Source organism: Glycine max, chromosome 6, assembly GCF_000004515.6.
Source record: "Glycine max cultivar Williams 82 chromosome 6, Glycine_max_v4.0, whole genome shotgun sequence".
In the NCBI taxonomy this organism is placed as follows: Eukaryota; Viridiplantae; Streptophyta; class Magnoliopsida; order Fabales; family Fabaceae; genus Glycine; species Glycine max.
Genome location: NC_038242.2, coordinates 10,692,523 through 10,705,256, shown reverse-complemented (window position 1 = coordinate 10,705,256; position 12,734 = coordinate 10,692,523). Strand labels below are relative to the sequence as shown.

Here is a 12,734-nt window from a genome sequence, read left to right as displayed (position 1 = left end):
TAAAAATCTTTCATTTATTGCATGTCAGGAGAAAAAACATTAGTGTATCCTAATATTTTTAGTATGTGCTTACTACATAAAGGTTTGTTTTCATATAATTGAAAAATATAATAAATAAATATTTTCTAATATATAAATTATATTCTAATTAAAATTTGTAATAAAAATACATTTAAATATTTAATTTATATACATAAACAAGAGTCCGGTCCAGATTTAATCTTTTTCTTAAAATCTTATGGTTAGAGTACCAGTTCACCTCGTAGTCATACTCAAGGGATTAAAAGAAGGTTTACAGACAGTTTTTTTTTTTTTTATCTTGGGATTGCAAGAGATTACACTTTTAAACTGTGAAAACAAATGCAATGCTAGTTATAATCCATTTTCAACATCCTTAGAATGAGTAGAAAATACTACCTTTTAATTGTATTTTATTTCCGGTTAGAAGATGGCTTTGATTTGCATACATACAAACAACAGCTAATTAAGACAGAAATCAATTAAGCTAAGTGAAGCAAAGATGTAAATTCTTGTCCCTAGTTTAAGATGCCAGCATAACATTTTTTTTCTGGGCTTATGTAAATTCTTCTCTCAAATAATGAGGTCCGGGCTTGAAGGGATCAGGCTCATAATATGCTTCTGGCCTGTAAATTCCAGTATCATTCATTCGGTTGCTCAAAACATGAAGAATGGCCTTTTTCTCACCTCCATACTCATCCCTGTTGTTCTCAACATAAGAATTGGCCTCAGCTGCTATCTCATTCACAAAATCAAACCGATTATCTTCTGATAACATTAACCTCTCTATGTCCATCGTCAAGAGCTTTCCCTGTTCCCTTACAATCCTTACCTGCTCCTCCATGAAAGGAATGCGCTCCATTTTGGGGTGCATATATTCATCCTTTTTTATCTGCAACAAAATGAAATTTTGCTTAAACATTAACACATGATATGATATTAGAGAAGGCTGTGCCAATACCATGTTTGGGTAAATAGCTTAATTAAGCACTTATAAGTACTTAACTATGTATAAATTGTTTCTATAATAAAAGAGAAAATAAAGTTAAATTATTTTCATACAAGTAGGCAATTATTTTTATAAGCTATTTTGGAGAGTTTATTTAAATAAGTTGAAAACAGTATGAGCAGATCATAAATTATTTTCATAAGTTACTCCAAACACTTACATAATTACTTATGTCATAAGATAAGTCCTATAAATAAGCTTTTCCAAACACATCAATTACCAATTTTTTTTTTATTAGCCAATAAGATCATAACTATATAAATAACGGGTACAAGGGGTACCCAAACCCATACAACAAAAGAAACTAGTGTAAACCACTAACCCCATAGACCAGCGGTTACACAGTATTTATATTTAAAGACATAAATACAAAGTAACCGAGCCTACACAGCAAAAATTCTGTACATCATTTGACCATGTCCTCATCAGTTAAACTGCAGCCAGAACTCTACATATGCCAACATTTACCAGCTTCAGAAAGTGTATTCCCTCTTGAATAACCCAACAAATGTATTCACTGCACCATCAAATTTGTTATACCAGCAGCAACAGAATATAACACACTGATCCATAGTCTGCTTTCGTCCATATCATAATTAAAACACATCAGCCCGTGTAAAAGTGTGATCCATACGTAAGCTAATTCCTCCATCTGATTGCCTCATCCGCTAACTGTTTCCCATCCAAACCAAAAAGTGCAGCCACCAAATATATCAATTAATATCTGTCATCATTACCATTTACCATAGTAATTTTGCCACCTCGGAACCCTCCACCTAACATAGCACTGCATTCCCCATAATCTCCATCCTCTTAGTTCTTCAATTAGAATCAGCAACCAGTCTACACTTTGCTACATTGCTGTATCTTCTGTAGACATTTTAACAGATAACAATCTATTGTAAAAAACAGAGTGGCCTTACACATATTGCAGACACAAAAAAGGTTGGGTCAACCCCTCAGACAGAACATTTGAAATTGCCATGTTTTTTGCCTTTAATCATTGCCATGATCTGATCTTAATCAAATCCAAAACACTCTCCATGTTCACCTCCTCACCATTGAAAATCATATCATTTCTGTGGGTCCATAAAGACCACGCAGCCGCCATCCACACCGAACTCCATGCCCTTTTTTACTTTTAGTGCCTGCTATTAGCCCTGCATGCTGCCAAAAGTGTGCAATAACTTCGTTAGGCAATACTATGTCAAGTTCAAGCCAATTACAGCCGCGCATCCAAACATAGTGAGAGACCTGACATAAGAAGAGCAAGTGATTTGCGGTTTCCACATGTTGTTTGCAAAAAGGACATGAGATATCATCGAAATGCCTCAAAAGTTTTCTTTTACGAAATTGCAGCCTTGTTTGCACTCTATCTAGCACCACTTTCCAAGAGAAGACTGTAACCTTTGATGGCACTGTTGCAGACCAGAGGCACAGGCACTTAAAAATGCCGAATTTATGCACTGATTTGGGTTCAGAAACAACAAATACACCTCTTTAACAATTAACACAGTAGCTATATGATGCAGAACCCTTCCAAAGCTAACAGTCCTTTTCTTTTCTTGGTGTTTTTTGGCAAAAAAATTCAGAAGTTCTTGCATATTATTTTTTTCCATTCGAACCAATTTCTTGGCGTTTTTTGGCTTAAAAAGTTCAGAATACTTCAACTAAAACCCTTCTTTTCTAGCAAATGAACAACCATGGGTAAATGTTTAGTAGGAAATACCCATCAAGTTGCACTTAAAAGCAAAAACTTTTCCAGTTGAGGCTGACGCCCACGAGAACTAAAAATACAAATTTACTTCCTCTTAAATTCTAACCAACCCTTCAGGCTAAATAAATTCAAACGCCTAACTAACACTTTGCACAAAAATAGTCCCACAAGTAGCACTTTACATCCAGAAAAAACTTTCTAAACTGGGCAACAAGTACAACAAACCAAACAACTACATTTTTTTACTTGTTTTCAATTGGGAATTTAGACAAACAGGTAAGAAGCAAGTGTGGAAAGCAATAATTGTGAGAAAAGAGAAAATCGGGACAGAGGATACCAATTTTCTTCGCCTCCAAACTCGTCGTCCACGAGCCTCCTTTCGCATTTGCGGCATCATCTTGCAAAACGAATGAAATCATAAACAAGTTCAGTTGGGGTCAAAGGAAAGATTGAAAATTTTCGAATTTCTTCTACCTGTGAGCTAACCCAGAGGCGCGAATTTCCACCTCTTAGCTCCATCTTCTGCACAAAGAAATATTTTGTAAGATATATACATTTGAAAGAAAATAAATTGTAATTTACTTGAGGTGGGAAAAGAAATAGGAGATTACAGGTAAAGCGGAAGAGAGAGTGAAGGAGTTGATTCGGATAGCCATGGCTAAGAGTGTTCGCGTTCGCGCTATCTGGAACTTGCTTTCGGTATTATGAATAAATTAAAACCTATAAAAAAAATTATCAAGATTAAAACCTATAAATTAAAAAGCATTTAAAGATCTTCATGAATAAATTAATTGAAAAACCTAAAAAGATAAGAAAATCATAAATATAAATAATTTTTCTTAAAAAATAATCAAATGTCTCCTTAAGTTTTACCAAAATATATTATGGTTAAAGAAACTACTCAAATTTTAGTCAATGTTACATCATTATGTTTAGAGGTGTTTTTAATTAAAAGTAAGAAAAAATTACAATACCATTTTTTGAGGTTTTGTGAAATTACACAAATACCTCTAGTTTTTTTAGTCGTTACTTTTATTTTTCTTGTAGGAAGTATTAGAGTAAGACTTAAGAAATATTAGTATAATATTTTTAAATATATAAAAAGAATGTGAGTGTAATATTTCAAACTTAAAGAGAATTAATATGGGAAAATCAAAAAGAGTAAAATTATGTATAATTACACGGAATTTAAGAAAGTATTATTGTAGTTTTCTATAAAGATAATTTAGGAATAAAATATAAAAGTAAATATAATAATACAGAGATGCAAACTTTTTTAAATAACAGGGTTATATAATAACCAGGAAGTTTCAAGTTAAAAGACACATCATCATTTAATAGAAATTGTGTAATGATAAGCATTAAGTATTATTTTAGAGATCAAAACAAAAGAAAAAATTATCTTAGTTCTAAAATATTTATCAAAAAAGATGAGAAAAAATTATTAGGGCACTAAAACAAAAATTTAATTACAGATAATACTAATATTAACAAGATGGAAGAAAATTTGTGAGCATCTATTGGGGGATGGAGATATGTTGATAACCTAAATCATGAAATGTTGTCACAAAACATGTAGTGATTGTAAGGCCTTGGAGTGCAAGTGAAATGTTTATATGTTTGGAAGACATGAAATGGATAGGGATCAAAAGGGAAAGAAGTTAACAACTAGGATTTCATTCTTTTCACATCTTGGTATCACTTAAAAAGTGGAGGAAGCGAAAGATTTTGTAAGATCCATTATTTGTTTTTAATCCTGGAAGAAAAACTCATACAAAAGTGAATTTTATGATTAGAATATTAAATTATCCTTATTTTTATTTTTTGTTAGTTTTTAACTATGAATATTTATGCTATTTTATATATTTATTTAACTTATTTTCTTTAAATTTTTTATTAAACAACTTACAAAATAATTTCAATTTAACTCTCTTCCTTTCTTTTTCGTTTTTTCATTTTATTTTATTTCTTAAATCAAACACACGAATGGACAAATAAAAAAAAGGAACATAGAGATGAATGGAATATGACACAAAGAGTAACTGAAAAAATATTTTTAAATTCTGAGACAATCTTCCTAATAAGATGAAATTTTATTTGTTAAATAAATAATAAAATTATGTTATCGTATCTTATTAACTTATCAAATAATAAATTAAAATAAAATAAAATAATTTATCCTCTCCCATCTAACTAGTAGACAATATTATGAGTTTTAAAGAAAATGAGAATCATTCCAAATAACACTATAGTCAGTTACAAAAATGCGCTAACACACGCTAAATTTCTGACAATTTTTCTTATAGAAAATAAAAACTTCTCACAAAAATATTTGTCACGACGCAACTTTAAACTATCACATGAGAGAATGCAAAGGCACCCAGAATAATGGCATCACTAAAAAAAATATGATTATAGTAAAAACATTTCAAAATGTCAAAATCATTTAAAAATCATAACACACATACAAATAAAGTCGATGTGAATGTGAAAATATAATCTATACCTATATTAAATAAGAAAATAGTTTACCTATTTCTTATTCAATAACTATCATACATATAGTAAATTTATTAATTTAATAAAAGAAATAAATTATTAACTATTATAGTAATTACTCTAAAATCATACACATACTATCTCATTATTTAACAATGCATTGTATAGTAAGTTTGTTAAATGTTACAATAATTACCTTAAGAATTATACACCGAATCTGATTAGTTAAGTGTGGTAGAGAAATTAAACTCATAAACATAAAAAGAAATTGATTTATGTACTTTATTTATGTAGAGCAGGTGAAGTTGAAGCTTGACTGTTGTTGAGTCGAGTGGCAGTGATAGCAATATACTATTTAGTATTTATTTTGATATAAATAAGAAAAGCAGTAACTCACTTGGTTCACGTTGCTGCTCAAATCTGGAAAGGAAAGATAATCCGAACTTGTTTCTAGGGTTTCCGATGGAGATGAGATTGCACAAACACAATACTAAGTCAAACAAATTTCTATAATCCCATTTCATTTCCCTTGACAACAATGCCAACTTTGAATTCAGATTCCGGATAACAGAACAGAACAAGTTTGAATTTCTGTTTTTTTTTAGAACTCGAGAACCTCAGAAAGAAACCCAATCGGAAGCGATGGAGAGGTCTAGATCTAAGAGGAACTACTACTATGACCAAGACTATGATTCCGAGACCTTAGCGAGGACAAGGCCGCGCTATAACCACCACTACACCACCGCCGGGAACCAGCGCCACCGCGGAGGCGGCGCCGCCCGCCACGCGAAGACTCAGCAGGACTCACCGTTGACGGTCACCACCAGCTACCGCATTCTCTGCCACGACCTGAAGGCCGGCGGCGTCATTGGCAAGTCCGGCAGCATCATAAAGTCTATACGGCAGCACACCGGCGCGTGGATCAACGTGCACGAGCTCATGCCGGGGGACGAGGAGCGGATCATCGAGATTTCCGACACGCGCCGCCGCGATCCCGAGGGGAGAATGCCGTCCTTCTCGCCGGCGCAGGAGGCGCTGTTGCTGATCCACGAGCGGATTCTCGAGAGCGACGCCGCGTTCGGGGTGGCGGAGGACGACGAGGAGTACGGTGCCGGAAGGGGCGGAGGGGCCGGAAGGGACCGCGTGGCGACGAGGCTTGTGGTGTCGAGAATGCATGTAGGGTGTTTGTTGGGGAAAGGAGGGAAGATTATCGAACAAATGAGGATGGAAACCAAGACGCAAATTAGGATACTCCCTAGAGATCACAACCTTCCTCGTTGTGTTTCCATGTCTGAAGAAATTGTTCAGGTGCCTCCACCAGAAACCAAACCAAAAAACAAAAATCAAAAACTAAGCTTGGAACTGTTGTTTTTCATCTCATACTTAAATTGCATGCATGATGTGCTCTCAAGTCTGAACAAACGAAACCCCCTTCATTAATTTTGCTGAACTTCAGTTTAGACTGTGAGGGAGCAACTTACTCTGCTTTTGGATGAGAACCGAAGATATTAATGACTCTCTTTTTTTTTTCAGTTTCACTCTTCACTTTGCTTATTTCTCATAAACTAATGTCATAAAACATGGGTTATTACTGATTTTGGCTAAGGCGTGAAGGGCATTTGAACTTGAAGCTCTCCTTTATTAGCATTATTACTTCAAGTTTCAGCTAAAGAGCTGGAAAGGAGGAAACATGTTCATAGCAATATTTTTTTGGATTGGGGGTTCGGAGGTTATTCTATGTGTGATCGTTGGATTTGTGCTGCATTACCCAAGTTTTTTTAGAAATCTGCTTTTGATTTAGTGGGGGATCCTGTGCTTCTGCGATGATCTGGTTGAACTTGGCTAGATCGAGTATGTGTTTATTGATTTTTTTGTGTGATTTTTATTTGTTAATTGAGACAGAAAGCAGGCAGTACCATGCCAATTTGAGGATAACATCTTTTTTTTTACTGATTTTAAAACGATGATCGTGATATGAAAAGTATGGAGGTGTGTCTTGGTGCTTGTTGAAAGATCTGATGTGATTCATCTGGAAATTTACTAATTCAAAAAATATATGAACTGAATGTTGTTAATTTTATATGTGATGTTTTGTGCAGGTTGTAGGTGATGTAAATGCTGTAAAGAATGCTCTAGTAATTATTTCATCACGGTTGAGGGAGAGTCAGCACCGTGACCGCAGCCATTTCCATGGACGTGTACATTCACCAGAGCGTTTTTTCTCTCCCGACGATGATTATGTTCCTCACGTGACTAGTGGATCTCGTAGATCGTCTGTGGATGGGGCCTCTTTTGGATCACGAGGATCTAACACAAATAGTAGAAATAATAATCACCCCTCATTGAGTTATGCAATGGAGCCTGGGGCTGCTCCTGTTGTTGATGATGCGCAGGGCTTTTATGGGGAGGAACTTGTTTTCCGTATTCTCTGTCCAGTTGAGAAAGTTGATCTTATTATTGGGGAATCAGATGGAATTGTAGAGTTCCTTCAGAGTGAAGTTGGCGTAGATGTTAAGGTCACTGATCCTGTTGGTGGTTCTGATGAACAGATAATCATCATTACTTCAGAGGAGGTGCTTTCCTTCTCTCATTTTTTCTGTTTCTCTGTCTTAGGTGTAGTTTGATAACTAGTGAAAATTCTTATGGGTCGCTTGTTCAGGTTGCAATTGTTATAGGGGCACTACTTTCCTTGCTTAACTTCAAATTTTTTTTAGTGCAATTTGACATAATATATGTTGCAAATTTAAAGTTCTAACTGTTACTATTATGTACCCAAGGGTCCTGACGATGAGCTGTTCCCAGCTCAGGAAGCTTTGTTACATATACAAACTCGCATTGTCGATCTTGTTCTAGATAAGGACAATACAATAACCACCAGGCTTGTTGTCCCATCTAGCGAAATTGAATGCTTAGATGGAAAAGATGTTTCACTATCAGAAATAAGGAGGTTGACTGGTGCTAATATTCAAATTTTGCCTAGAGATGACCTACCTCTCTGTGTTGCAAAAACTGATGAACTGGTACAGGTTTGTCACTTGACCTACAGCTTGCCAATTTATTCTATTAGATTCCTTTGATAAATGTAGGCTGAAAGAGTTAATGATAAATATTGAGGTTTATAATAGATGTTCTTCATCAAAGCATCATACTGGATGTATGTGCACTACATTAGCCCGAGGCTGAAAGAGTTAATTTTACAAACTAAAGAATGTACTGATTTCATTGGTTTTTCTTATTAAAATATTTCCAATAAATGGTATAGAGAGGATTCAGATGAGAGTGAGCTTGGACACAGTGATAAGGTTACTGCCGCATGACCTAGAGGTCCCAGATTTAAATCTTGCAAATAGCTCTTCACTTGTGGGGTAAGGCTGTAGATATATTTACCCTCTCTCCCCAGAACCCCCATTAGATGGGAGCCTCATGCACTAGGGTATAGAGAGGATCCAAAACCTTACCTTCCAGTTCTACAAGGTTAAAACAAAAACCCATATATTCAAATTCTGCTTTCTACATTTCTCAATTGCTTCTTTATTATTTTTGGCATTACAGATTGTAGGAGAGATTAAAGCAGCCCGAGATGCTGTTGTTGAGGTGACATCAAGATTAAGGAGTTACTTGTACAGGGATTTCTTTCAAAGGGACCCAATACCACTACCAGCTCCCTTACCTGGTGCAGAGGCATCTTCTTCCAATAATATAGTTCCGGTTGCTGAAACTTCCACAACTTATCAAAATGTGCAAACTGTTGCAGCAGCCCTTCCGCCAAAGGTATTCTTTGATGTAATGAGAAATGCCATATTGCCCATCATCTTTATTTATCTGTTATTTAAATGATTGTCATTTGGGAGATTTATTAGTCATCTTTATCATATGTTTCTTGTCTTCTCTGAAAATAACCTTTGAGCACAGGAAATAAAAATGTTACTTTTTTGTCCCATGAAAGATGTGTGATTTCAACAAGAATGGGGAACTTTTTTCATGGGTGGTATACCCTTTTTCTTTGTTTTGGATGGGGATGAGGTTCTGATGTGCTGTCTCATACTGTTGTATATTTTCGTCTGTTGTACTGAGTTAAGCTGTATCATTAAAAAAAGGAATTTGCCCGGTTGATATAGAGCGAGTCATATATGAACCATATAATATTACCTAATGACCAAGCTATTTTTTTAAAACAAGCTATATTTTTTGCAATGGCTATTTAAGTACAGTTAACTATACCAGGTGTTCTCTACAATTGGGTGAGTGACCAAATCATATAAATGTGTGATGGCTTGAGCCATTTTATACAGAATGTTGTTTTTTATTTGAAGAAAAAATGATTTTTTTTCTTCTCTTTTTTTCTTTGGGTAGGAAACTGGAGGATCTAGCACTGAGGTAGGAAAGCAGAAAGAAAGTGGCCGCCGCGATGATGTGCTTAGTGGTTTAAATAGGTAACTGGTCCTTGCTTCATTTCATAATAGGATATTGTATTCTAATATGGAATGACATGACGATATCTCACCCTTCTCATCTATATGTCTGTATGCTTTTTTCTTTCTCCTTCCCCCTTTCTAATGTCCTGCCTTCTGTGGTTAGGATTGCCGTGCCGCTCGTTACGAGGAGTACACTTGAAGTTGTTATACCAGAGTATGCAGTACCAAAGCTTATAGCTAAATCCAAAAGCAAACTTGCTCAAATAAGTGAGGTGTGTGTGATTAGATCTATTAGTCCCTCACTTTAATATTTGAATTGTAAAGTGCTAGAAAAGGCATTCTTATACCAAGTAGTTGAACTTGGAGCCTACAAGTTCATGTTTACTTTTATCTGCTCTCTGACATCATTGAAGAGCTCACCCCTCAACCCACCCCAAAAAAAAACTGAGCAATTTAATTACTCTTAGAACTAGAATCACAGAATTTGTTTTTACAAATGATATATGGGTTGGTCTTTACGTTGCTTGACTTCTGGATTATCTCTAGATCATACTAAATGTTTTTTTATTTTTTGTTCTAGCTTCAAGAATGAAAAGCAAATCTCTCAACAACTTCCCAATATTTCTTGGAATTAGATCTAGATTCTAGAAATTATTTTCATTGTATTACTACATTTACTTTCAACTGATAGCCATTTCTTTTCACTCATCTTTTCATGGTAACAGTTGTCAGGAGCCAATGTAACCCTTGTAGAGGATAGACCAGATGTGACACAGAAGATTATTCAGATATCTGGTACTCCAGAGCAAGCAGAGAGAGCCCAGAGCTTGCTCCAAGGATTTATTTTGAGCAGTAAGTCATCTCTTTGATGTGTCAGACGTGGCTTTTATCCTCATGAATGCATTTGTTGTTGTCTTGGTTTTTAAAGAGTAAACACCGTGTTAGTAAATTGAAAATTTCAAATGATATTTTTTTTTTTTGTTTTAACAGCACAAGAAGACGTCCCTTAAACTACCCGAAATTCCGAAAGCTGGGTAGTGTCGTTGATTTAGTGCCTGAGGCATCTTGTTCCATGCACCGATTGGTTTTCCACATGTTTACAAGATTGTTGTGGCCAAGGGTTGAAATTTTCAATGTGAGAGAAGCATCTCACTGTATATGTTGTACTAAGAGAGCTTCTTTGTTAGTTTTGTTAATCTTTTTAGCTAGTGCATGGGAGCAATTAGCTACCCTGGATGGTGTTTTCGTAGTTGATCTCATCTAATATTAATTGAAGCAAGTAATCAAAAAGGTTTTACTCAAAGCCTGCAAATGGGGAGAGAGCTTCCCCCTCTCAATCCCGTGCTTTCTATGGATCATTACACAATTTTACATCATTTAACAAATCCGACTATAGTCAGCACGTGTGAATGAAAAAAGGATTATTTTATATTTTCATCTTTCCAAGGATATGCTGTTTTTTAAAAGGGCATTTGTTTGAAACAATTTAAAAATGAATGAAGTTGTAAAATCAGAAAATAATTCAAATTTAGGACCATCTCAAAGAGTTTAGTTGGAAATATAGTATGTTACATATAAATTTAGTATGTAACTAGGAATTACTGGGGGACTTCAATTTCGGCGTAGAATGAACATTAACAATGTGCCTTTGCACATGCAAACTCAATCTTGACGTAGAAACTACTTTAACTTGGGGCGCTGTATGAACTTGAAGGGCTTAATTATACAATTAATTTCGTAATTTAATTAGTCCTTAAATTATTAAAAATTTTAATTGAATCTTTCAATTATTTGAAAATATTTCAATTGAATCTCTTTATTATTAAAAAATTTAATAACGTCCTCCAATTATTTAAAAACATTATAATTGTATCTTTTTTCATTAATTTTATTAGTTTGGCTGTAGTATTTTTAAATAGTTGGAGGACTTGATTGAACAAACAAGATTGATGAAAATAATGTGTTCCGTAATTCTACTTAGTTACCATTTTATCTTGGTTATTTTAAAATACATTTTAAGAACAATAATAATTAGAAATATTAAATATTAAATGTAGTAAATCTATTTACATATATATAGAAATGAAAACATTGTTTTCCTTCTTCAACATTAATCATTGTAAATATATAATTAAATTAATAAATAAAGTGTTTCGAATTAGTTATATGAATTAATGATATACATAAAATAATGTCAATGTAATTTGTTAAACAAAACAAGTCTCTTAGTAATTTATTACTTTGTCTATGAATAAAAAATTATGAGTTCAATTTCTATTAAGATATTTTTTATTTTTTACTTTATCAATGAAATGACCAAAATTATTTATTTCGAAAAGTAAGAAGGCTAAATGTCTATATTTATAAATAGAAGGACCTAAATAACAGGTTTGAATTAATGATATATCAATAAAAAATTAATCATATGATCCTACCCAGCTTTAATTTCGGAATTTTAAACATATGGAAAACCAATCAGTGCATGGGAAACCAATCAGTGCATGGAACAAAATGCCTCAAGCACTACATCAATGACACTACCCAGCTAATTTTTTGATTAGTAAATTCCGAATAATTAAATCTATGTTGCTACAAATTTGTAGTGCTTTAGTAAATTCAAATCAAGCACTACATCAATGGTTATTTGATTAGTAAATTTTTTTTAATAATTTGTAATGTTTATAATACTTGAAGTTACATTTTATAAAAAAAATTCCATCGCAATTAAAATAAAAAAAATTATAATCAATTTGTAGTGTTTAGTAAATTCTAATCAAGCACTACATCAATGGTTATTTGATTAGTAAATTTTTTTTAATAATTTGTAATGTTTATAATACTTGAAGTTACATTTTTAAAAATATTAACTTCTAATTTGACACTTTACACTTTTAAATTATTTTAATAATTAATTTTATCAAATATTTTAATTTAATAAATTAAATTTTGAATTTTTAACTATTAATTTTTTCAACTTCCAAGTAACTTACTATTTTAATCAATATAACCATAATATAAAGATACGAACAGGTTGAAAATTCGTTCACGTGCACAAAACGGCAGTGTTGCTGGAAGC

General features: G+C 33.5%; 2 protein-coding genes across 3 annotated transcripts; one reads left to right on the top strand and one right to left on the bottom strand.

Moving 5' to 3' along the window:
• Window positions 1–400: 400 nt before the first annotated feature.
• LOC100783539 (protein PLASTID TRANSCRIPTIONALLY ACTIVE 7-like) lies at window positions 401–3,468 on the bottom strand. 2 transcript variants are annotated; one of them, XM_006581596.4, is made up of 4 exons: window positions 3,356–3,448; window positions 3,219–3,263; window positions 3,082–3,141; window positions 401–910 (listed from the first exon to the last, which is right to left on the bottom strand). In XM_006581596.4, exons 1-4 carry the CDS (start codon window positions 3,398–3,400, stop codon window positions 575–577), a joined length of 486 nt encoding a protein of 161 aa, XP_006581659.1. In that variant the 5' UTR covers window positions 3,401–3,448; the 3' UTR covers window positions 401–574. The 2 variants fall into 2 exon arrangements, with proteins under 2 accessions (XP_006581659.1, NP_001357744.1); NM_001370815.1 differs by having other exon boundaries at window positions 415–910; window positions 3,219–3,266; window positions 3,356–3,468.
• A 2,094-nt stretch (window positions 3,469–5,562) lies between these two features.
• On the top strand, window positions 5,563–10,948 carry LOC100782999 (RNA-binding KH domain-containing protein RCF3). Its single transcript, XM_003526675.5, has 8 exons — window positions 5,563–6,551; window positions 7,343–7,816; window positions 8,021–8,269; window positions 8,796–9,014; window positions 9,597–9,676; window positions 9,822–9,930; window positions 10,384–10,510; window positions 10,649–10,948. Exons 1-8 carry the CDS (start codon window positions 5,886–5,888, stop codon window positions 10,666–10,668), a joined length of 1,944 nt encoding a protein of 647 aa, XP_003526723.1. The 5' UTR covers window positions 5,563–5,885; the 3' UTR covers window positions 10,669–10,948.
• The last annotated feature ends 1,786 nt before the right edge of the window (window positions 10,949–12,734 follow it).